Raw genomic sequence first — 25,942 nt, 5'->3', positions numbered from 1 at the left:
ATTCATTCATCTCACCATATCCCCCTGAAGCATCTGGTCTGATTGAACAGTAGGATGGCCTTTGGAAGACTCAGTTATAGAACCATCTAGGTGACAGCACCTTGCCGGGCTGGGGTAATGTTCTCCAGGATGTGGCATATGCTCTGAATTAGCAACCAAGATTTGGTGCTGTTTTTCTCAGACCCACGAATTAAGAGGTGGAAATACTCTCTCAAAATTACCCCTAATGGTACACTAGTGCTTTTGTTTGTTTGTTTTTTGTTTGATTCTTTGCTTTCTGTCCTGACAACTTTGGACTCTGCTGGTTTAGAGGTCTTGGTTCCCAATGGAGGAACCAAGGAATGGTGTTTCCACCAGGGAACAAAACAGTAGTTCCATTAAATTGGAAGCTGAGACTACTACTTGGACTCTTTCTTTATACCAATAAACCAACAGATTATGGAGGTGCTTACCATTGGGTTCAGCAAGGGTGGAACATTCTGGGAAGAAAAATTCTTTGTTGTGGAACTGTCAGGCACATTTAGATCCTTGGTCCCTGGGCACTGAGTGCCAGTAGAAATTCTAGTAATTGACTCATCCCCCCCAAATACCCCTCCCCTTTCCCAAATGCCCCTTAGGGGTATGGAATTGCCTGTGGATGAAAATCACTTTCCATTAATGCATCATTTCAAGAGTGACAGAGTTTATTTTGTAACATTTTGATAAGCAATAATAGAATAATAAGCTTTATAAAGTATTTCTTATTGAATCAAATAACAAATTAGAGACATGGTTTTCTTTTCTGTTTTTTTCACTATTCTATTTTCTAGTTGGGGATTTGGTTTATTTTTTTTTTCTTTCTTGCATTTTAGTGTTTTTTATCATTCCAAATCTCAGGGATATTTACAGGATAATAATAGTTAGGGATTTAGTTTTAAACCATTTTATGGATTTAAATCATGATCACAAACTTTAAGAAATTGGCCAAGGTGAGGCCATTGGCTTTAAAGATGTTTAGATTGGCAATCTCTAAATTGTGGATTTCATAGCATCGGAGTTCACTTGACAGAGAACAAGTTTCAATAGGGTTATCCGTCTTGATAGAAATTCTATTTTATTAGAAAAAACATTCTGCTATACAGAAGGATGTGTTACATTGGTCTCTGCATAGCAAGCTCAGGTCCTAAATTAAACATAACTTGTGCCAATGGGGATTGCATCAGCTGATTACACACACACACACACACACACACATACAATGCTGGTAATTCTTACCTTCTGTGTTCTTGTTTTTCATCATAATGTTTATTGTAGTAACAACTGCAAAATACTTCTAGAGAATTCGTTCCTGGTTGGGTAACACACTTTGGCTCCAGGGCAAGTTCCATAAGCTTCTCTTAGTTTCACAAACTTTCTGGGAATGTCCTAGGCCTCCATTCTCACCTTGGCCCATGGCTGCAACCTTAGCACCCCTTAGCTTAGCTCATCCCTCTGAGGCTGGTTAAGTCAGTTCACTTCATTGGGCATTGACTGCCTTAATTCAGAGGCAAGAATAGTGACTTGAAGGATAAAAGTTTGATGAACTTAAAAATCCTTTCTAGTGTTAATATTCAAAGGCTCCGATTTAATTTCTGTCCTTCTTACTGTGTGCAGTACAAAGCTAGTGGAGTGACACCTCCCCAGAGCTCCTCAGCTATGTAGCAGGCCCCAAGGAGACAGACCCTGACTCCAGACACTACTTGCAATGCCTCATTAGAAGCTTCCCTCCTCCATCCGCTGGCCTCTATCCTACCTTCTGCCCCAAGGATTCAGGTTTCTAGGTACAAAGGTCTTTGAAACCATATGTCGTTCCAATCAGAGGGGGCCTTAATGTTACCATCTGATCTAATTTTTCATCAAACAGGTGGACAAACTGAGGCCAAGAGAAGAGAAATGACTTGCCCAAGATCACAAAGTCAACCAGTAGCAGAGCTGGAATATATATTTATGTCTCCAGACTTCCAGTTCAGTGTTCCTTCCACTGAACCAGGGTGCCTATCACCAAATGCTTATGGCTTCATAGGAATGGCTTCATGCGCTATCTTTTCTTTGGTAAGATTTCAAGCTGAATTTCTCTTTCAGCTCTAAAATATTTACACTGGCCATCAGGGGTCTGTGGACACTGTTGCTCCATGAAGTTCAGCAGCAGAGGTGGTATCTGCAGTAGTAACAGGGAGTCTGGTGGGTCAAACACGCTTTACTCCTCTTCCCAGGGGCTGTGGCCTCAGTGTGGCCTAGTGAGCCATTTGCTGCAAGGACACGAATCTCAACTCTCAGAGTCTGGAATGACCATACCCAGTGATGAGAAAGACACATTTATTTAGCAAATGTCTTGTTCTAGATTCCATGCTGGGCAGTACAGTGATTAAAGCTGTGGCTTTGAAGACAGTCATCTTGGTTCAAATCCCAGTTGCACTGATTATTAGCTATTGGATCTTGGGCAAGTTACCTAACCTCTCTGATTTAGCTTACATATTTGCAAAATGGAGCTGCTGCTGCTATTACCTACCTATAGAGGTTGTTATTAGGATGAAATAAATTAATATGTATAAAGCACTTAGGACAATGCCTGATACCTAGTAAGTACTATACAGTGATTACTGTTACTATGCAAGTTAAAGATATGTTCACAAAGAACATCGATACATGTTTTGCCAGGATAAAATGATACACATCAAATAGCTACTTAGAAAGATACAAGGCAATTCAAAAAGAACACAGGCAAGTGATTCCAGAGACCCTGCTTTTAATCACTACAGATACTCCTTCCTTATCATCCCATTGCCAAGATGAATGAACTGAGGCTAAAATAAAGTAGGTCAAGGCACCAAGCATTCATGCAGAGGCAGAGGAGCAACTGGAAGACGGTCTCCGGTACCAGACGGGAGATTTAGGCCCTTGTTTTCATCCCTACACTCAGGATCTGCAGGCTGTCTACAAGTCACACTGCTTGAAGAGACTGCTCAGATTCTTCTGCCACATCAAGCTTCCGTAGAGAGTAGAGTGAAGAGATGTGTTTTCCAGCTAAAGGAAGCATCATCTCTGATGCCTGGAATGCAGGTCCATGAGCTTCATCAATAGGTTTTATACAAATAGGTAGCAAGAGTATAATTGTGAGAGACTGAAAAAAAAAAAAAATTTAATGCCCCCAAATAGAGGACTGGCTAAATAAATTACGCCTAGCCCTACACCAGAATACAGGCAGCCTACAGGTTGGAGTGATATTAATGACCTAGAAAAATATTCATGAAATATTGTTATTTAAAAAATAGATCACAGCATGGTATGTAGAATACGTGTAGGTTTATACACATAAATGCATATACACACATATACACACGCACACAGAAGAACAGCAGGCAGGGTACATATGGCGTAACATTAACAGTGATTATCTTGAGCATGGATCTTAGGAAGAGTCTTATTTTTGCCTTATTTTATCTATATTTTCCAATTTTTCTATAATAAACCTGTATGACTTTTATAAAGGAAAAATGATTTATTAAAAAATAGCAGGAGAGGCACCTATAGAAAAGGCTGTTTTTTCCCGTGGATATTGTGTTCCTCTTCTATAATCAAGTTGAAAATCATCTTTTCTGCTCCTGCCAGGCTGATGGAATGGCTCCCAGCTTTGAGCACAGGTGGCTGGTCTTACACTTGGCTGTCACAGCACAGATCCCGTTGTGTTCTGGTTACTCGGTACATACCCAGTTACAACCACCTGTCATAGAACCTGGCATATGTTTGAAATGAATGAATTAATGAATTGGTATGGCCTCAAGAGCTTAGTGAGTCCCAGGCTCCTGATCTGTACCGTGGCAATAACAATTGTGGGTAAAGAGACCTCCAGTCATTTTTGTAAATGGCAAGTGCTGGTCACGAGATGTGTGGGGGTGCAGAGAGAGTTTATTATTATTGCTGCATCTATTAACAGGTCTATATCTTCCCATCCCTTAATTCTCTTTGGCTCCCTAAGGCATCATGGTTACCATAGCAGCTAGATGCTGATGATGCCTTCAGGGGCAGGAAGGTGAAGCTGAACCAGCTCCCAGGTCCTTGCCTCCACATGCCCTTTGCAGGCCAGAGTGACTTGGGCTGAAGCTCAGCCTCTTTCAGGCCCCCCATCCTGCCTCGGGTACTGAGACCGACAAACCCTGCCTCTGCAGCCTCAGTTCGGGGCCCTGAAACACCCCCTAGGAGACTCTCTCCTCCCCAAGCTCTGTCTCTTGGCACCCTGCCTGGTTGCCGTGGAAACAGGTTCCACTGCGGACAAAGGAGGGAGCTGGGTCCTGCTTGCTTCCAGTCCTGTCGATGAGGATTTTTAGACCGTGGAGACTGCGCTGCCCTGCCCTGCACCTGCCCTCGCTCTCTGTATTCTCACTCAGGTGGAGCCTGCCCACCCTCGCCACTGACGAGACCATGTGTAAAAGCGTGACCACAGAAGAATGGAAGAAAGTCTTCTACGAGAAGATGGAGGAGGCAAAGCCGGCTGACAGCTGGGACCTCATCATAGATCCCAACCTCAAGCACAATGTGCTGGCCCCTGGCTGGAAGCAGTACTTGGAATTGCATGCCTCGGGCAGGTGAGTACCTCAGTAAGTAGAGGCCCTGGAGGCAGCCCCTGGGGCACCTTCAAAGAGTAGACGGAGACCTGGAGAACCCAGGTGCTTAGGGTCAGTCTAAGCGGGAGGCAGAAAAAGGGTCCCTCCCTGGGAATTGGGACACTTGAACTTGATTCTAGCTGTTCCCCTGAGCACAGGTGTAACTTTCCTTCTCTGAGCCATAGTTTCCCCTTCTAGAAAAAGAGATGGAATATATTTATTCGTTCTACACTCTGACATTTTACCTATTTTCAGATTTTAATAATCTCTTAAAAATGGTTGAAAACTAAGAGAAGGAGGGTTTCAGGTCCACTGAGGGTCAAAAGGTCTGTGCTCTGGTCCTGGGACAGTTCAGTTTCAATCTATTTAATTTAGCTTGACTTAATATAAAGTATTGTACACATGAAGTGTACTGGAAAATGCCTCTTCTCTTAGCTCCACAGCTCTTGAGTAATTCACTTACCTTCTTGGACCTCATTTTCCCCTTTTGCAAAAGGAGGGGTTAGCCTAGATCCTTGCCTTCCGGTTCACGGAGCAGCAGCATAACTATCATCTGAAACTTGTTAAAGATGCAGAATCTCGGGCCTCATTCTAGACCTACTCACTCAGAATCGGCATTTCAACAGATCTGAATTTCAACAAGGTCCCTAGATGATTTGTATGTAAAATCATATCTGAGATGACTTTCCAGCACTCCTGTCCACAGGTCTATTACGTAAAGACTTACCTTTGGGACATAAGATGGGAGGCTAGGTGGTGCACCCTGGGGGTGAGAAGCAAGGCCTTCCTTCCTGCCCTGGTTCAGTCCATTCAATTCAATTGAAGAAACATCTATCAAGCACCTGTTATGTGCTGGGTACTGGCTCTGCCTCTAACTAGCTGTGTGTACACGGATCACCATCTTTTCTGTGCCTCAGAGTAGAACAAAGTGTTAATCAAGTGATTTCTAAGGTCCCTCCAGTTCTATTTTCCAAGCCAAGTTTTGTAGTCTAGTCTGGGAGAGGGGAAACAGTCCTCAAAGGATGTGAGTGAAAGAGAAGAGATGAGAATGAAAACATGAAACCCCTAAACTAGCTGATGAGAGGGGCTCAAAGGGCTGGACATTTGTTGGCAGGGCCTAGGAGCTTCCTGAAGACCTGGAAAGATTGTGGGGCTGAGTGGGGAGGGCTTATGGCCCCTCCAGACCTGGCTGGTGACCTGTGATCCCCAGCTGGCCCAAGTCAGCTCACTCTGGGCCTTGGGATGCATTAACCTTGCCACTGGCCCAGAGGTGAGAAGTGGTGATGGTGTCATTTTCTCCTGATTTGAGTCTAGCCTGTTCAGTCGGTGCTGACAGCTAAGAATATGTGGATGGCTTAAGCGTTTCCTATATGGTGCAGGCCATTCCCTGCTATCAGACTCAAAGGTAATCTGAGCAGGAAGGACTCACTAGTGCACCGTGAGCACTTTACAGATGAGGAAAGATGCCCAGAACCAAAGTCCCAAGGGCAAGGCCTGCGGGTATTGGGATGGAGAGATCCGAGGCCTCTGCAGAGCACCGAGGAGGTGGGCTGGTAAGGACAGAGCTCTGCTGGATGCCAGGTGCATCCTGAGGTGCCCGCTCTGGTCCTACAGGGCACAAGGGGCAGGCTGGGTGGCAGCCTGGGGATAGCTAATGAACCCATGGGGCAGTAAACACACCGCCTTTACCTCCACCTCTAGGCTCTGCTTACTTCCCCTAACCCCCTTCCTGGAGCTGTTTCCACCACCTCCACTCCATCCTCTCCTCCTACTCCTCCCCCTTCCCGCAGGTTCCACTGCTCCTGGTGCTGGCATACCTGGCAGTCGCCCCACGTGGTCATCCTCTTCCACATGCACCTGGACCGTGCACAGCGGGCAGGCTCCGTGCGCATGCGCGTCTTCAAGCAGCTGTGCTACGAGTGCGGCACCTCGCGGCTGGACGAGTCCAGCATGCTGGAGGAGAACATCGAGAGCCTGGTGGACAACCTCATCACCAGCCTGCGTGAGCAGTGCTATGGCGAGCGTGGTGGCCAGTACCGCATCCACGTGGCCAGCCGCCAAGATAACCGGCGGCACCGCGGCGAGTTCTGCGAGGCCTGCCAGGAGGGCATCGTGCACTGGAAGCCTAGCGAGAAGCTGCTGGAGGAGGAGGCGACCACCTACACCTTCTCCCGGGCGCCCAGCCCCACCAAGCCGCAAGCCGAGGAGGGTTCAGGCTGCAACTTCTTCTCTATCCCGTGGTGCTTGTTTTGGGCCACGGTCCTGCTGCTGATCATCTACCTGCAGTTCTCCTTCCGCAGTTCCTTCTAGGATTCCCCTTGGTGGGCCCGGGGGCACTCTAAGGTCCCAAGGCCTGTAGGGGCCAGCCAGCTAGTGCGAGGGGGCGAAGAGAGACCTGGGTTGGGTGGGAGTGGGGTTGAATTCTAGCCCTGGTGCCGCCACTGACTCGGTGGGGACCCTCGACAAATCACCTAGTTTTTCCATCAATAAAATTAAGGATTTGGGCTAGACCATTGGTTTTTCAAAGTGAAACCCAGGGCCTCAACGTTCTGCATAGGTCCCTCAGGAACTTTTGGATTTGGAAGGTAGTCTGAGTAAGTGGGCTTCCTATCCTGGTCAAACCAGCCATCCCCAACTCCTACCTCCTCTCTTGCTTTAATCAGAACAGCTCCGTCTTAGATGGAGTTCCATTTGAGAGTTTTGTATGAAAAAAATTCAACTGCTTTAAAAAATTTTGAAAATTACAGGATGAGGTGATCTCAAAGGTCTTTCCACAGTGATGAGCTCATCCTTGCTTTCTTAACTCTGCACCCCTACCCCTCATTATCTCCCACACCTGGAGCTGCAGCCTTAAATTAGCCTCTGCCTAGTGTGTGAGTCTCATCCACGGCTCTGCCTCCATGCACACAGCAGAGGTTCCTCTTGAAGAGAGAGAGGTGGGGGCACTAGGCTGTCCCTTTGTTGCTGGGCACCCAGGGTCCATTCTGTTCCCCACACTCCCAGCTTCCCCCCACTCAAGGTGGATTCTGGGGTCTGCCTGGCTCAGAGATGGTGGTTGTGGTGGAGTCCCACAGAGCTAGGCTTTCCATCCATTGAATATGAAGTGGCCCAGAATTTAGGGGAGGTTAGAAGGTAGAGTGTTAGAAGCAAAGCACAAAATCTCTAGCAAACAAATATAATGACTTTCCATTATAATGAAGAGTCTTCAGAGTTCAGGGACCAGAGGTCAGGGACCAAGTCTGCCTGATTCTCAGTGGCTCTGATGGCCAGAACACAGGAGCAGGGGCCTGGCCTCCTGGGCCCTTTGCTGCAACCCTCACTGGGGGGCTTTCTTACATGGCCATGCATGGGCCCTCTCACCAAAGATCAGCTGTCCACCTAGAACCACCAGGATGGGGGTCATTAGCAAGAAGGGAGCGTTAAAGATGTGAAGTGCTTTGCTCATAGTGAAGTGCACGGGTATGTGGGTGAATCTTATATTACTTTGAAGTGGGATGCAATAGGGTTTGGAGTGGAAGGAGAGAAGACTTTCTGTTAGTAGGGGTATGAAGTGGGGTGTCAGGGGAGGCAGAAAGGAGAAAGTGGGATGCCACCCTGCACTTCTCAGGGTCCTCGTTCACCCCACCTCTGTTAGTAAGTTGACTGCCTCTCCCCCTTCCCCCACCACTCCCCTTGTAATAGAAAGTCACCACCATCTAGTGGTGGAGGGAGGAGGGCCACTCATATGAAGATGGGATACTTTAATAAAGACGAGCTATCTTCTGTCATGCTTAGTAGTCATTAATGTGTGTGCTTGGGATTCACCGCAGTCCTTTATCTGTAATGGGCTGTTGGATCACCCTCCGCCATCCCCTCTACCCACTTCTGAGGACCCCACATAAGGCTTTATCCAGCTCCAGCTTCAAAGTCTGGGCCAGTCTTGTCTGTAGTCAGGAGGGGTGTAGGCAGCACTTGGTCAGTCCTCTAGGGGACTCAGCGTAAGATCAGTCTTACTCCTGCCCTTGCTCTGCTTCTAGCGACTGGCTGGTGACTTCCTTCACTTCATTCATGCAGTATTTATTCCTTTATCCAGGCCACATATCTTGAGCACCTTCTATCTGGCAAGCCCTGATTTGGGTGCTGGGATCCAGTGGGCACTCAGTGGGCAGGCCCTGTCTCTCAGCCATCTCTCTTTACTGCAGAAGTTCTCAACCCTGGCTGCACTTTAGAACTCCTGGGGAGCTATTAAGGAAATATTGGTGCCCAGCCTCCAGCCCAGACCAATAGAGTCAGAATTTCTGGGCCTGAGGCCTGAGCATCTGAATTAGAATAAGACTCACAGGTGATCCACCTGTGCTGCCTGGTATAATGCTTCTCACTGAGGAGCAGACTTCCCCTTGCACCCAGTCTTATAATGATGAGCCCTGAGAACTTCCTCGTGGACCTGCCTTGGATTCTCTAGGACTAGGGCTCAGCTTCCCTGCGCACTCCGCACTCCCTGCCCTGGGGACTTGACTCTCCCTCAAACCTTCCTGCTCCAGCCTGTCTGCCTGCTCTGACGGCTTTATCCTGCTCTGAGAAGCTTCAGTATTGAGCTCTGCCACTTTGCCCAGATGACCATCAAACTTTGTTATAATTACTTGTCTATGGCTATACTCCCTGCTAGAATGTGACCACAGTGCAGAAGTGACTTACCCCAGGTCCCATTGCCAGGTCGTAGCAGTCCAAGGAGTCGAACCCTCACCTAATTTTAGTCCAGAACTCTTTTCTAAAACATTAAGCCTCTTCCTGCTCTGTAGGAGGATGTTTGCAATCGATGGAGGCCTCCCCTTATATCTCTTATACTTGCTACAGATGGAGAGTTCTAGCCTTGCTCACTGGCTCAGAACTTGTCTTGCAAAGAACTTCTCTGGGACAGTTCTTTCTCTGTGAACATGGCCACATGCCACATGATGAACTTGTTAGATGTAGCCTAGGTATTATAAATAAACTAAGGGACATTCCAGGATTCCAAGCTCTCTCCCACTAGAGCTTCTGTGCACTGGTCTTGATGTTCAAGCCAGGAAGAGACTCACAGGCACTGAATTGTGGTTCCAGAGGCTGAAATCCTCACTTCCCTCAAACTCTTCAGGACAGGGGACCAGCCCAATGGGAGAACTCTTTCTGGGGGCCAGGAGCCCTGAGAACCAAGGAGATCGCCAACTAAGGACAATCTCAATGTATTAAGTCCATAAACCATCAGAGCTGTAAGACAGATATGAGACATCTCCATCTAGGGCCCTTATTTTATGGGTAAGAAACTGAAGCCTAGAGAAAATAAGGAAATTGACCAGCATTGTCCAATAGGCAGTAAGGGAAAATCATGAAATTTGGGGTCAAGAAACACTTGAGTCCTGGCTCTGCTACTTACCAGCTGTATGGCCTTAGGAAAGTTACTTAATCTCTTTGAGCCTCATTTTCCTCTTTGTCAAAAATGGAGGGCTATTGTAGGGAATAAATAATACACTGCCTGTGACATTGCCTGATACAGAGCACATGCTCATCCTCTTCTTGTTTCCCAGTTCCATTTCAACTGGCAGCCTCCTCTCTGAGTCCTGAAGTGCTCTTTCTCTTCGTTATTTCAGCTCTGTTGGTAAATGCTTTAGGAAAAAAAATGGAAGGCAAGGGTTAACTTTCCAGCTCAAGGGTTAGAACTGGTTTATTTTAATATATGTGAAGTCATTTCTTTTCTTCTCTTCATATTTATTTCAAAGCAATGACTTCATTTTTCCAGCATCATGGTAGCCACTCTTCATTCTCCAAAGATAGCTATTTTAGAAAGCTCCCAAACAGAAAACACCAGTGATTTCTGGGCTCCATTCCCATTGGCTGACATAGCCCAGAAAGAATTTAGTTCTTTTCCAAGTCCCATTCTGGTTCTCTGTAGGACTCCCAACTAAGGAATTTCCTTTGGAATCATTTTTGGCATTGTATGGATACTGCCACATGCATCGGGGGAATGAAAGCTGCCTGTTGTATGGCTATTCTGGGAAGGGCTTGTGAGGTTGGGTAGGGTGGTAGTTGTGGTATAGAATGCTCACTGGCCTGGGAGCTGGACAACCTGGTTTCAGCCCTGATTTCCCCATTGTCTAGACATCTGCGTGCTGACCTTGGGTGACTTAGTCTTTCCCCTCCCCTAGGTCTCAGTGTCCTCATTTGTAAAGCAAAGAGGTGCAGAGATCTGCAGGGTCCCTGCTACTGCTGACCTTGCTCACCAAGTGCTGCTTAGCCCTCTTTGCCCTCAGGCATGTGGGGTGTTGCCCTGATCCTGACCCCTCCAGCAGGTCACCTAGTTGTGACCCCAGGATTTCAGTCTGCCTAGGTCTGTTTGGAGTTTGACCCTCTTATCTGAACATCTATAATATCTTTCTTTCTGTTCCTTCTAGAAGCAATCTTTTACACGTTAGTCTGACTAGACCTCTCTCCAAAGGTATTCGCATTTTGAAAGGTGGTCACCTTGAGAGGTGTGGCCTTGTATGAGGACTTGGGTGGTAGTGATGGAATTTCAGTCTGTGTCTTATCCTCTCGCTTTTAAAATAAGCCCAGTCGTTCTTCACTCCCATCTTAATAGGGTCATAGTACTATTTTGAGGACATAATGAGATATTCCATATTTTCAAGATTCATTCATTCAACAAATGTTTATTGAGTACATATTATGTGCTGGACATTGTTCTAGGCACTCAGGATATCGTGGAGAACAAAGCGACTAAATTGCTGACCTTATGGATAACAAAGGAACTAAACAATAAACAAGTGAGATGTGTGGTGTATTAGTGTTAGTACTAAGGAGAAGAATAAAGTAGGCAAGGGAGCTAGGAAGGGCAGGGGACAGAGTTATAATGTTAGATTAGATAGGCAGGGAAGAGCCAGCGCTGGTGTTCCAGTGGTTAAGATTCAGTGCTGTCATCATTACAGCCCAGGTTCATCCTGGTGGGGAACCACACCACCCTCTGTCAGTTCTCATATTGTGGTGGCTGTGTGTTGCTGTGGTTCTGGAAGCTATGCTACCAGTCATTGCCAGGACATTGGTTTTTAATCTGAACGAGACAAGAAGCCACTGGGAGAGTTTGAGAAGTGGGGTGATGCAATCCAATTTACCACCACCATGTGGAGAATAGACCACAGGGGACAAGAATGAAAGAAGACAGATTAGCCAGGAGGCTCCTGCTGTAATCCAGAAAAGAGGTGATAGTGGCCTATTCCAGGGCAGTGGCCGTACCAGGATGGCAGCAACTGGGATTGAGATTGGATATATTTTATATATAATTTTATATACATTTTCACTTATTTATATATATAACTGCAATAATGGATTTATATATGTATTTATATATAAACATATAATTTTCTGTATATTTTATATATATAGAGAGAGAGAGAAAGAGAGAGAGAGAGAGAGCTGAGAGGATTTGCTGATGACTCAGATATGGGATCTGAGAGAAAGAGGAGGCAAAGAGGCCCAAAGTTTTTTGGCCCGAGCAACTGGAAGAATAGAGTTGCCACTTTCTGAGATGAGGAAGGCTGTGTGAGGAACATATTGGGGGGCAATATCAGGAGGTCGGATTTGGACATGTGAAGTGTGAGGTGCATTTTAGGCATTCTGCTAGACATTAAAGTGAGAATGCCAAGGAGGCAGTTGAATACTTACACCTGCAGTTCAGAGGAGAGGTCCCAGCTAGAGATAAAATTGGAGTCATCAGCACTCAGAAGACGTTAAATATCATGAGATTAGATGGGATTATTCAGGGAGTAACGGTAGACAGAAAAGAGGCCCGAGGACTGAGCCCTGGGCTCTCTATGTAGAGAGGTTGGGAAGAAGGAGAAATTCAACAGGGTGGCTGTGGAAACTGAGGAACAGAGGGCATGATTTGCATGGACTTTCAGAGCCATTAGGCAACAGAGCTTGGACTTGATCCCAGGGCTTCCAAGTTAGGGTTCAGGGCTCTTTCCACTGGCTCAAAGCATATTCTCTCTCATGGCACCAACTTACTCCTTGGATTGGAATCCTGCCCATGTCCCTTGCATGGGATGTGTTGTTTCATCAAGTCTGGTTGAGGATTTTTGTCTTTGTTTTTCTCAGTGTGTTTGAAGTATATCATAATTTTAAAATGCTCTCAAATAAAAAGACAGTGGGAGGCCTAGACTGCCAACATGGATTTGGGCATTGGACATGCAAAACTCAGACCGAAGGGAGACTTTGTCGGAGTTGTTTAAAGCAAGGATTCTGTTGTCTTGGATCCTGTTGGCAAGCCTGGGCCACCATGTGAGCATTTAATGGCCAAGGATTAAATAAGCCAGATAGTCCCAGGAGATGGGCAAGGTGGAATAATGTCACCGGATAAACAACTCAAGGGAAGATGAAAGTGTTCACTTTCAAAATGGGTCAGAATCTTCTGAGACCTCAGGACTGGACAGCATCTACACTGTGCTCTTCAGATCCCTGGGCCTTGCTTTGGTTGGTGCTAGCCTGTTGGTATGGATTGGGGATCATAACCTGTTACTTTGCAGAGGCCTCCCCTGGGACTGGCAGATGTTGATGGAGGAGATACGTTCCCACCCGCACCGATCTGTTCATCATTCAGCATGCTCTCCCTGGGCACCCTCCAGGCATGACACCTCTCCCCTGTCATACACTGTCTTGTATGACACCCCACTCCTCAGAGGGGACTGGAGCCTTTGTGATCTGCCTCGGTGTTGAAAGGGTCCTGGCTCTTTCCTGTGATCAGAAGCCCATTGCTGTGAATTGAGCCAGTGTTTTTGCATCTGAAAGACATTTTCCTAATCTTGAAAAAAAAGGCCAACATGTAACAGATGCAGGAGATGGTTGCAAAGACCATCTTTGTCTCTTGCCCTCAAGTTCAGAGAACCCCATGGCTTCCGTTCTGGAAACCAACAATGATGCCACAGGTCACAGAAAGACCAGGGGCCTGGAAAACCATTACTGCCTCGGAGTTTTTGCCTCTTCCTTGTTTCCTCTCTACTTCTCCACTAATTCACACCGAAGTGTTAAGAGAGGTTGGGAATCTCTTTAAAGTGGCTTCTTCAGGCCCAGCCCTAGGTTCTCAGAGCTCCAGGAAGCAGACTCCTCTCCCCCTCTCCACAGGCCTGCCCTCCTTCAGGACCAGGGAGTCCTTTGCCTGATGTTCGGAAGCCATCTTGAGTCTCCCTGCCTTAAGCCGCTTCTCCCTCAGTTTACCCTCTGCATTAATGCCTCATTTGAAAGGTAAAGCTGATCATGTCTCTCCTTGGTGCCCAAACCTCAAATGTTTCCCTATTCCCAAAACCAATGGAGCATCCCTAGCTGACACTTCAGATCTTCCTGGTGGTGGTCTTTTTTTCTCCCAATTTGTCTGGCTCTTCAGGGACACCAGGTCATGCAGTTTCCCCCAAACACCCACTGCCCCTTCAGATATGCTCTCCCCCGTGCCTGGAAGGCTTTCCCCTTCTTCAGTTGACCACTGCAAAGTAAAGGGGGGCTGTTCTTTCCAGGAAAACACTAACCTAGAAACATCTTGACACTGGTGTTGCCGCTGAGAGTCATGGAAAAGTTCTGGATCATGGGCTAGAGAAGCAAGGTGCCCACCTCATCTCTGCCTGGCATCAGCTGTGTGACCTGAAGCACCCCGAATTGGGTGGCTTAAAATGACTGAAATTTATTGTCTCACAGTTCTGGAGGCTAGAGGTCTGACATGGAAGTGTGGGCAGGCCATGCTCCCCCTGAAACCTTTTGGGGAGAATCCTTCCTTTCCTTTTCCTGGCATCTGGTGGTTGCGGGCAATCCTTGGTATTCTTTGGCTTACAGCTGCAGGAGTTCAGTCTCTGCCTCTGTCATCACATAATGTTCTGTCTTCATGTATCTGTGTCTGTGTCTCATCTTCTCTTCTTATAAGGACACCAGTGATTTTGGAGTAAAGGCCCACTCTACTCTGATATGACCTTATCTTAACTAGTTGCATCTGCAAGGCCTCTATTTCCAAATAAGATTACATTTGGAGGTACTGAGGGTTAGGACTCATCACATACTTTTGGGGGATAAAGTTCAACCCATTGTAAGTACCTCTTGGCTGTGACCGTTTCTTAGACTTTCCTTGTTTTTGATGACCTTAACAGTTTTGAAGAATATTGGTTAAGTATTTTGTAGAATATCCTTCAATTTGGATTTTTTAAAATCTTTTTTTAAGTTAATTTTTATTGATTTAATGATTGTTTACAATCTTGTGAAATTTCAATTGTACATTAATGTTTGTCATTCATGTTGTAGGTGTACCCCTTCAGCCTTTGTGCCCACCCCCCACCCTACCTTTCCCCTCGTAGCCACTAATCTGTTCTCTTTGTCTACATGTTTCAATTCCTCATATGAGTGGAGTCATACAGAAATTGTCCTTCTCTATCTGGCTTATTTCACTTAACGTAATTCCCTCAAGGTCTCCATCCATGTTGTTGCAAATGGGACGATTTTGTTGTTTTACGGCTGAGTAGTATTCCATCGTATATATATACCACATCTGCTTTATCCAATCATCAGTTGATGGGCACTTAGGTTGCTTCCACGTCTTGGCTATTGTGAATAATGCTGCAATGAACATTGGGGTGCACAGGACTTTTGGAATTGCTGACTTCGAGCTCTTTGGATAAATACCCAGTAGTTGGATGGCTGGGTCATATGGTATTTCTATTTTTAATTTTTTGAGAAATCTCCATACTGTTTTCCACAGTGGCTGCACCAGTTTGCATTCCCACCAGCAGTGTATGAGGGTTCCTTTTTCTCCACAACCTTTCCAACATTTGTTACTTTTTGTTTTGGTTATTTTTGTCATTCTAATGGGTGTGAGGTAATATCTTAGTGTAGTTTTGATTTGCATTTCCCTGATGATGAACATCTTTTCATGTGCCTATTGGCCATCCATGTATCTTCGTTGGGGAAATGTCTGGTCATGTCTCCTGCCCATTTTTTGATTGGGTTGTCTGATGTTTTGTGGTTGAGTTGTGTGAGTTCTTTATATGTTATGGAGATTAACTCTTTGTTGGATATATGACTTGCAAATATCTTTTCCCAGTTAGTGGGTTGGTTTCTTGTTTCAATCCTGTTTTCCTTTGCCTTGAAGAAGCTCTTTAGTCTGATGAAGTCCCATTTGTTTATTCTTTCTATTGTTTCCCTTCTCTGAGAAGGCATGGTGTCCGAAAAGATCCTTTTAATACTGATGTCAAAGAGTGTACTGCCTACATTTTCTTCTAGAAGCCTTATGGTTTCAGGTCTCACCTTTAGGTCTTTGATCCATCTTGAGTTTATTTGGTGAATGGTGAAAAAGAATGGCCAATTTTCATTCTTTTACATGTGGCTTTCCAGTTTTCCCAGCAGCATTTGTTGAAAAGACTTTCTTTTCTCCATTGTATGCCCTCAGCTCCTTTGTCAAAGATTAGCTGTCCATAGATGTGTGGTTTTATTTCTGGGCTTTCAATTCTGTTCCATTGATCTGTGCACCTGTTTTTGTACCAGTACCATGCTGTTTTGATTACTGTAGCTTTGTAGTATGTTTTGAATCAGGGATTGTGATGCCTCCCATTTTGTTCTTTTTTCTCAGGATTTCTTTAGCAATTCGGGGTCTTTTGTTGCCCCATATGAATTTTAGGATTCTTTGTTCTAATTCTGTAAAGAATGTCATTGGGATTCTGATTGGGATTGCATTGAATCTGTAGATTGCTTTAGGTAGAATGGACATTTTAACTATGTTTATTTTTCCAATCCATCTACACGGAATGTCTTTCCATCTCTTTATGTCGTCATCCATTTCTTTCAGAAAAGGCTTGTAGTTTTCATCATGTAAGTCTTTCACTTCCTTAGTTAAATTCACCCAAAGGTATTTTATTCTTTTAGTTGCAACTGTGAATAATATAGTGTTCTTGAGTTCTTTTTCTGTTAGTTCGTTATTAGAGTATAGAAATGCTATTGATTTATGTAAATCGATTTTATACCCTGCAACTTTGCTGTAGTTGTTGATTATTTCTAAAAGTTTTCCAATAGATTCTTTGGGGTTTTCTATATATAAGATCATGTCATCTGCAAACAGCAAGAGTTTCACTTCTTCCCTCCCTATTTGGATTCCTTTTATTCCTTTTTCTTGCCTAATTGCTCTGGCCAGGACCTCCAGTACTATGTTAAATAAGAGTGGTGATAGAGGGCATCCTTGTCTCATCCCTGTTTTCAGGGGGATGGCATTCAGTTTTTGCCCATTGAGTATGATGTTGGCTGTAGGTGTGTCATATATGGCCTTTATTATGTTGAGGTAGTTCCCTTCTATCCCCATTTTGTTCAGAATTTTTATCATAAATGGCTGTTGGATCTTGTCGAATGCTTTCTCTGCATCTATTGAGATGATCATATGGTTTTTATTCCTCAGTTTGTTGATGTGGTGTATCACGTTGATTGATTTGTGGATGTTGAACCATCCCTGTGTCCCTGGTATGAATCCCACTTGATCATGATGTATGATCCTTTTGATGAATTGCTGAATTCAGGTTGCCAAATTTTGTTGAGAATTTTTGCATCTATGTTCATCAGCGATATTGGCCTATAGTTCTCCTTTTTTGTGCTGTCCTTGTCAGGCTTTGGTATCTGCGTGATGTTGGCCTCGTAGAAAGTGTTAGGAAGTTTTCCATCCTCTCTAATTTTTTGGAATAGCTTGAAAAGGATAGGTATTAAATCCTCTCTGAAAGTTTGGTAGAGTTCCCCAGGAAAGCTGGCTGGTCCTGGGGTTTTATTCTTTGGGATGCTTTTGATTGCTGTTTTAATCTCTTTCCTTGTGATTGGTCTGTTCAAATTGTCTGCTTCTGCTTGACTTAGCTTTGGGAGATTGTAGGAGTCCGAGGATTTATCCATTTCCTTTAGGTTATCCATTTTGTCGGCATATAGTTTTGCGTAGTATTCTCTTATAATCCATTGTATTTCTGCGGAGTCTGTTGTTATTTCTCCTCTTTCATTTCTGATTCTGTTTATTTGAGCTTTCTCTCTTTTTTTCTTTGTAAGTCTGGCTAGGGGTTTGTCAATTTTATTTATCTTCTCAAAGAACCAGCTCTTTGTTTCATCGATCCTTTCTACTGCCTTTTTTGTTTCGATAGCATTTATTTCTGCTCTGACTTTTATTATTTCTCTCCTTCTTCTGACTTTGGGCTTTGTTTATTCTTCTTTCTCTAATTCAGTTAGGTGTAGTTTGAGATTGCTTATTTGGGATTTTTCTTGTTGGTTAAGATGTGCCTGTATTGCGAGGAATTTCTCTCTTAATACAGCTTTTGCTGTATCCCATATGAGTTGGTATGGCATGTTATCATTTTCATTTGTCTCCAGATATTTTTTTGATTTCTTCTTTAATTTCTTCAATGATCCATTGCTTGTTCAATAGCATATTGTTTAGTCTCCACATCTTCGTGCCTTTCTCAGCTTTTTTCTTGTGATTAATTTCTAGCTTTATAGCATTATGATCAGAAAAGATGCATGTTATTATTTCAATTTTTTTAAATTTATAGAGGCTTGCCTTGTTTCCCAACATGTGGTCTATCCTTGAGAATGTTCCATGTGCACCTGAGAAGAATGTGCATTCTGCTGTTTTGGGATGAAGTGTTCTATATATGTCTATTAAGTCCAACTGTTTTAGCTTTTCGTTTAGCTCCACTGTTTCCTTGTTGATTTCTGATCATCTGTCTGGATGATCTCTGCACTGATGTGAGTGGGGTGTTGAGGTCCTCTACTATTATTGTGTTATTTTTGATATCTTCTTTTAGGTTTGTTAATAGTTGCTATATGAACTTTGGTGCTCCTGTGTTGGGTGCATAGATATTTATAAGTGTTATTTCTTCTTGATGAAATGTCCCTTTGATCATTGTATATTGGCCCTCTATGTCTCTCTTTACCTGCCTTATCATGAAATCTGCTTTGCCTGATATACGTATTGCAACACCTGCTTTCTTTTGTTTGCCATTAGCTTAGAGTATTGTCTTCCACCCCTTCACTCTGAGCCTGTGTTTGTCCTTGGAGATGAGGTGTGTTTCCTGGAGGTAACAAATTGTTGGATCTTGTTCTTTAATCCATCTTGCCACTCTGTGTCTTTTTATTGGAGAGTTCAACCCGTTTACACTGAGGGTGAGTATCGATGCATGAGAGCTTAATGCTGTCATTCTGTTGCTCATTTTCTGGTTTTCCTGTGTTTCCTTTGTTTCTCGTCCTGTGTGTTTTAGCCTACCCATTGACTTCTGCAATTTCTTATGCTGGGTTTCTTAGCTTTTTCTTTCTTTCTTTTTTGTGTCTCTGTTCTGTTTTTTAGTTTAGTGGCTACCCTCAAGTTTGTATTCAGAATCTCGTGCATAACATAGTCAATTTTCTGATGACCTCTTATTTTGTTAGCCTAAATTGACTCAGTCCCTTTCTTCCTCCCCTCCTAAGTTATTATTTTCATCTCTTATTCCAAATTGTGTTGTAAGTTTGTGGTTATAGTGATAAGATTGTCTTTGTTTTTGGTGATTTCCTTCCCTTTATCCTAATGCTATAGTTGAATATTTGCTATCCTATTCTGATTCTATTTGTCTACTTAATCTGTGTTTTGTGACCCCTTTCTTCCTTTTTTCCTTTTTTCAGGTATGAGGGCCTTCTTGTGGATTTCTTGTTGGCGGGGGGGGGGGTGGGGGGGTGGGGGGAGCTCATCTCATGGCCACAAAATCCCTTAGCTTTTGTTTGTCTGGAAAAGATTTAATTTCTCCCTCATATCTGAAGGATATTTTTGCTGGATAGAGTATTCTTGGCTGAATATTTTTATCCTTTAAAGTTTTGAATATGTCATTCCATTCTCTCCTAGCTTGTAAGTTTCTGTAGCGAAATCCACTGAAAGTCTGATAGGGGTTCCTTTGTAGGTTATTTTCTTCTGCCTTGCTTCCCTGAGTATTCTTTCTTTATCATTCATTTTTGCCATTTTTACTACTATATTCCTTGCAGTAGGTCTTTTTACGTTGACAAATATAGGATATCTGAAAGCTTCCTCCACGCACATTTCTCTCTCAATCCCTAGATTTGGGAAGTTCTCTTCTATTACTTCTTAGAGCACACTTTCTGCTCCATTTTCCTTTTCCACACCCTTGGGACTACCGATGATTCTTAAGTTGCATTTTCTCATTGAGTTGGCTATTTCTCAGAGATTTTCTTCAGTTTTTTTTAGTCTTAGTTCTCTTTCTTCCTCTGTCTGGAGCCATTCAACCTGGCTTTGATTATGCTAATTTGGTCCTCTATGGTGTCTACACGGGCATTCAGGGAATCTGTATTCTGTGTTATCTGATCCATTGTATTTTTCATCTCTAGTATTTCTGATTAATTCTTCTTTATAGTTTCAATCTCTTTTGTGAAGTAACTCCAGAACTTGTTGACTTGTTTCTCTATATTTCCCTTTACCTCATTGAATTTTTTGATGATAGCTATTCTGAATTCATTGTTGCTTAGTTTACCTATTTCCAAGTCCTCAGGACATAATTCTGTGTTTTTATTGTTTTCCTTCTGGTCTGGAGCTTTTATAAATTGCTGGATGGTAGAGGAATGGTTTTTGCACAAGTACTATTATTCAGTTGCAGTTACAGCCTGTCGCCACTAGATGGGGGTCGAGAGCCACGTATTCTGAACCCTCTGCCTTCAGCTGCGATGGTGGCGCACAGTGCAGGTTGGGGGAGGGGGGGCACTTTCTTTTGCGCGCAGACCTGGTTTCCCGATCAGCTCTCACTCTCTGGTTTCCTGGTGACTTGGCTTGATGGGATCACCCCACCTGAAAGCTTTCACCCCATTAGAAGGCTTCCATCTGGGCTGCAAGGGTGGTGGGAGTCCTGGATAATCCCCCTGATGCAGGATCCCTCCCCCACTCCTTTCCTCTCAGATCCTCCCGTGGCAGCGATCCCAGTCTCTAGGGGAGGGAGTGAAGTTCTCTCTTACCCCATTCCAGCTCCTCTGAGGGGGCTCCAGCCTCTCTGCCCTCCATTGTTTGGCTGCTGTGGGTCTCTGAGGATTCCTGTGCTATTAGGATATTTTTTGTTGGAATGTGGTTGCTGCTTTTTGTTGTATGTCGGAGGGGAGAGAGTCCTGGGCGAGCTCACTCCACCATGATGCTGACATCACCTCTCAATTGGGATTTTTGATATATTTCTCATTATTAGACTGGGGTTATGAGACTTGAGGAGGAAGAACCCAGAGGTAGAGTGCCATTGTCATCACAGCTTATCAATGTGACTTATTGCTGTTGATATTAACTGTGATCACCTAGCTGGGGTAGTGTTTTGTCAGGTTTCTCCACTATAACATTTCTCTTTCCTCCCCCATTTTCATATGCATTATTTGGAAGGAAGTCACTATGTACAGCCCACACTTACGGGGTGGGGAGTTATGCTCCTTCTCCTTTAGGGCAAAGTATAACATTAATTATTTGACTTTCTCCATTGGACATTTATTTATTCTCCTCTATTTATCTATTTATTCAGTAATTTATTCATATAAGTCTATGTTCATGGATGTTTACTTTATACTTTGGGTTATAATACAATACTATTTCATTTGCTTTATTGCTCAAATTGTCCCAGCTTTGGCCATTGGAGTGCTTCTAGTTGGCCCTGTGTCACTTTGACATACCTCTGTCATTGTGTGACTGCCTTACTTTCTGGTGCAAGATGTTCCAGGCTGACCTTGTCCATTTCCTGCCCTAGTCCTTGAATCAGCCATTTCTTTGAGGAGCCCTTGTTCCTTTTATTGGAGGAAATATTAGAAATCAAAATCTGGACAGCAGATGTGCTCATTGCTACTGAGGTGTTGCTGTTTCTAGGTTGGCCCACATTTTAAACCTCACTGTGCTTCAGTTTTCTCACCTGTAAATTGGGCATAATAATGGTACTTTTGTGACAGGTTATTGTGAGGATTAAATTGGAGAATTGTGTAAGAGCTTAATACGGTCTCAATTAGATAGTAAATACTTGGGGCTGGCCTGGTGGTGCAGTGGTTAAGTTCACACGTTCACTTCTCGTCGGCCCAGGGTTCACCAGTTCAGATCCCAGGTGCGGACATGGCACTGCTTGGCATGCCATGCTATGGTAGGCGTCCCACATATAAAGTAGAGGAAGATGAGCATGGATGTTAGCTCAGGGCCAGTCCTTCTCAGCAAAAGAGGAGGATTGGCAGTAGTTAGCTCAGGGCTAATCTTTCTCAGAAAAAAAAAGATAGTAAATGCTTGAAAATGTTAGTCATTATTTCCCATAGAAGTTTTTATATTTGAACTAATTTTAGTTTCCAAAGTTCTTTCCTATCTGCTAATTCATTTGATTTAACAACCCTCAGACAGGGGAGGGCAAAGATTTTTCTGCCAGTTATAGATGGAGAAATTAGCTGGGTAAGGGAGTTGACCTATACTGCACTAGAAACTGAATCTCTTGATTTCAAGACTCATTCTAGACCCAGATTGGCCATTCTCTGCCACATGGGTGGTCTAGATTCCCCTTCCCTGAATCTTGCCTACCTTTGCTTGAAGGACTTCTTTGTAGTGCTATTTCTTTGGTTCCTGCCCCCGGGGAACAAGATTAACTCACGGCAGAAGGAAAGTACATACTCCAATCCAGAACAGCCCACTCATAGACATGGTACCATATTTTCTGAAGCAAACATTGAGAAAGTGATCCCCTCAAAATATTTTCTTCTATTCTGGGTGGGAGCGATAATCAAGAAATGTAATTTGGATGCTGAAAGATTGGCATCCTGGGATATTTTGATAATTTACAGGAACTATAGGACAAGGTATTTAATCAGAACTAACCTGAAAAACCCAAGACATGCTTTTGTATTGGTAATACCATCTTTCCATTATAATCTCTAATCAAATACAGCAAAACGTTGATAAATTAAAACACAACTCACCAGAGTCATCAGCACAGGAAAAACATACAAGCCAAACAGGATGCTTTGACTCAATGCAGATGTTTATTGGAACAAATTCATAGTTACCCACAAGAACAACAGCTTCTGTTGCTAATGAAATCAGGCATGATCATTATTGCTAATAAGGACATTCATGGTCTGGAATCACAGCTTTAGATATACAAACTATATTCTAGGAGGTGGATTTGAGTTGCATAGAAGAGAGAACTTAAGATGCGGCACATTTTGAAGTTGGAATGGGCTGCATTTGGAGGTAGTGAGTTTTCTATCTCTAGAAACGTTCAAGAATGAGGTCATGGTGTTGGACAAGATGGTCCTAACAGACACTCCAACCCTCTGCTTTTATGACTGTGAGAGATTTGGGCTTCTTGGACCTTAGCAGCAGTGCAGGGGCTGGTATATCTAACAAGTGCTTGTAGATCAAGGGTAAGCTGAAGTCTCATGGCACATCTAGACATTTCCACAGGGTAAAGATGAAGTTGCAGTGGGGGAAATACACAGGATAAACTGCTCCAGCCAGAAATCAATATTTGTACACAAATCCTAAGGCTGTTTTGAGTCCTATAGTTGTTTCACTTTAACGAGAAATGCTTTTCTAAATGTACAGCTGTGATCCCAGAATCAGAAAACTGGTCTACTGGACATGACATTTTTGTGAGAGGTCACATAATCTGAGAAAAGCCTAAGTGGACATTTACTCTTATTCTGCTTCCACCTGGAAGGCCTCCCTCTGTCTCACCTGTGGAAATGCCCACCCTCCTCAAGGTTCAGCTCCAACACTGTCTCCTGTGGGACAGTTTCCTGATGTCCCCTCCTTCAATGCCTCCATACCAGAATGGCCATTCTTCTGCCTCCACACTGCTCCAAAACATAGTACTTGGCGGGGTTCATTCTGTTACAGGGTAGTCACTTGTGTATGTGTCACTTCTCCCTCTAGGAGCTCCTGGAAGGGATGAATCTCAGTCTTTGTCTCAGTAGTCTCCATAGCAGTCAGCACAGCCAGGTACATGGGGGCACCCAGGCAGTGAAACAGGAAAGTATGGTGTTTTGGAATGCCCTAGGACAATTCCAAAACTTTGCATCACAATGCTTTTTCAGTATCTGAAATAGAGCTCCAGCTTGCTTGACAAATATCTGCTGGAGTTGGGACACATTGCCATCCTCCCTTTGTAGAATAAACAGCAGGACACAGAGAGGTAGAATGACTTGCTCATAGAACCAGAAGAAGGCTGTGAATTGCTTTTCCTGAGTGTTCAGACTAAGGGCTTAATGTCTGTAAGTTCTCATTCCTCAGCATCTTCTTTCAGCAAGAGGCCCCGAATGACTCCAGCAGCTGCAGTGCAAGTTGAGAACTGAAATATCCCATGAAGACCAGTTTTTATAGAATAGAAGACAGGGACCTGGGGCTTCTGATCCCTCAAAGGGCTTAATCTCAGAATTCAGGGGGCATGAGGTCTTTGGAAGCTTCCTGAGAGAGGAGGTGGCTCTTGGAGGGAGAGGCATTCTGCTTGGGAAACACTTATGACCTTGCAGGGTTGGGTGTCCAGGGCAAGGAATCAGGGGAACGGCTGCTTGGGGTCAGCTGTGGACATAGGGAGGGGAGGGCAGAGGTTGGGTCTAGCCTACCAAGGCTGACCTTGTGCAGCTGAGGTTCTCAGGAAGGGAAGGAGGCCCTGGCCTCGAGCAGATGCTCCAGGTGGGAATAAGGAAAGTTCCCTTGGCTAGCACTTTGAGCCTTGTCCTTAGGAACCTGGGTGTGGTGGATGGAGTGGGTGTGGCAGCAGCAGCAGCAGTATTTGGTCTGCATCAAAGGTCTACTGAAGCCTGAGGTCACTTTGGCATTTTGGTTACTTTGGCTTTAACTCATCTCACCAGGAGAAAATGGCTTCATTGGATCTTAGATTGTCAGAGCTGGGAGGGTACTTTGGGGTGAGAGGAAGGAACTTGTGCCTAGAGTCACACAGGGAGCTGGGGGCAGAGCTAGTTCTCGAACTTGGTGTCTAACTTCCCAATCCGCCATTCCCAACCTCCCTCCCTGGCCTGAGTCTCTCAGGCATTCTCACAATTTGGTGTCTAGCTCATGTTCATATGTGTGTTTGTATGGGACATGCTATAGGACTAAGAACCTTCTTTTACTTTTTTATGGGGGCAGGGATTTGGGTTCAGAAAGGTGCATGGTAGCAAAAAGCATAGAGCATTTGGGGGCAGATGAGGGAGAAGGTCAAGTTTGGGGGGAAGGGTGTACACTAATCAGCCCTAAGACCCAGCTGGGAATTGTAAGACAACTTCTTCTGCTTGGTAGACACACTGACCTTCTGCTAAGTCACATTTATTGAGCACTTATTTTATGCCCACACTGTGCTAAGTGCTCTGAATATATTAATTAATGGGCTCCTCATCAGACTTTTAGGAGGTAGGTAAGGTATGCCATTTCCATAATATGGACAAAGAAACTGAGGTTCAGAGAGGTGAAGTCACCTGCCCAGTGTTGCAAAGCTAGTAAGTGATAGTAAGTAAGTGAGCCTAGATTTGGCCATGTGTTCTGATCACTCAGCTACTCTGCTCCTTTAAAGTGAGTGAAAAGGGGGCTGAGACACCCCCTTTATGGGCCAGTAATGGTTGGGCTGAATGAGGTGGGTGGCTGAAGGGCGAGGGGCATCTTCCATCAGATAATTATCCTCTGCTGCTGACTGACCATGGACAGGTGGTGCCGGGGTTGAGAAACTGAATTCAATTCCTCATCCCGGTGACCCTCACGATCCAGTCCTTGTTGTGGTAGATGTAGGAATACACTCCATAGCGGTCCTTCTTTCCGCAGTCCTCCCCCCAGGACACGGTGCCCACCAGGTACCACTGGCCTTTCTCTATATCCAGGGTCACCATAGGGCCTCCAGAGTCACCTGAACAGGCATCCTTCCCCCCTGGATGAAAAAGAGATGCGGGTTAAATTGTCCTCTTCCCTAGCCCCGATCCGAGGAAGCCTCCTTGTTCCCACGTCTGACTTGTAGTTCAGAGAATTGGGCACGGGGGGGCGCAGCAGACCATTTGACCCAAACCTGGGCTGAGCAGTTCCAGGGCAGGCCTCCTCAGAGCGCAATGATTTTAAAAGTGCACATTCAGAACTCTCATTTCAATAGGAGACAAGTTGAGCTTGGAGAAGGGAATGATGGAAATTCCTTAACATTCTTTTCTCTGACACAGTTTCCCCACTGGAATCCTTCCTCTCCTGCCTGTCCCCCTTCTCTGCCCTCTCCTCTCCCTCCCTCCACTGTTCAGCCTGCCAGACTCCGAGGTCTCCAGCTCTTCCATTGCTGGGCTCTGTACCACAGCCTGGCTGGTGCTGCCCTTGTATGCCAGCCACT

General features: G+C 44.6%; 2 protein-coding genes across 6 annotated transcripts in view; one reads left to right on the top strand and one right to left on the bottom strand.

The window, feature by feature from the left end:
• Positions 1 to 847: 847 nt before the first annotated feature.
• RTP1 (receptor transporter protein 1) lies at positions 848 to 8,699 on the top strand. Its single transcript, XM_014843359.3, has 2 exons — positions 848 to 4,601; positions 6,410 to 8,699. Exons 1-2 carry the CDS (start codon positions 4,330 to 4,332, stop codon positions 6,927 to 6,929), a joined length of 792 nt encoding a protein of 263 aa, XP_014698845.1. The 5' UTR covers positions 848 to 4,329; the 3' UTR covers positions 6,930 to 8,699.
• A 13,901-nt stretch (positions 8,700 to 22,600) lies between these two features.
• The window catches only part of MASP1 (MBL associated serine protease 1), a 64,975-nt gene continuing 61,633 nt past the window's right edge, over positions 22,601 to 25,942 (bottom strand). For 3 of the 5 annotated variants that reach the window (XM_070509242.1, XM_014843363.3, XM_070509243.1), the window contains 2 exons: positions 25,276 to 25,501; positions 22,601 to 23,913 (listed from right to left, as the gene is read on the bottom strand). In XM_070509242.1, coding sequence (XP_070365343.1) covers positions 25,311 to 25,501 — 191 coding nt within the window. In that variant the 3' untranslated portion in view covers positions 22,601 to 23,913; positions 25,276 to 25,310. Of the gene's footprint in view, positions 25,502 to 25,942 lie in introns of all 5 variants that reach the window. The other 2 variants (XM_014843362.3, XM_070509241.1) reach the window with 2 other exon arrangements.

Source organism: Equus asinus, chromosome 5, assembly GCF_041296235.1.
Source record: "Equus asinus isolate D_3611 breed Donkey chromosome 5, EquAss-T2T_v2, whole genome shotgun sequence".
In the NCBI taxonomy this organism is placed as follows: domain Eukaryota; kingdom Metazoa; phylum Chordata; class Mammalia; order Perissodactyla; family Equidae; genus Equus; species Equus asinus.
Note: the sequence above shows the minus strand (reverse complement) of the source record. Positions and strands in the feature narration are given on the sequence as shown.

Bases quoted from the DNA above. Each gene is read 5' to 3' on its own strand.
- RTP1 (XM_014843359.3), top strand. From the start codon at position 4,330: ATGAGGATTTTTAGACCGTGGAGACTGCGCTGCCCTGCCCTGCACCTG. The intron at 4,602-6,409 runs GTGAGTACCTCA...CCCTTCCCGCAG, and splicing joins GAATTGCATGCCTCGGGCAG to GTTCCACTGCTCCTGGTGCT.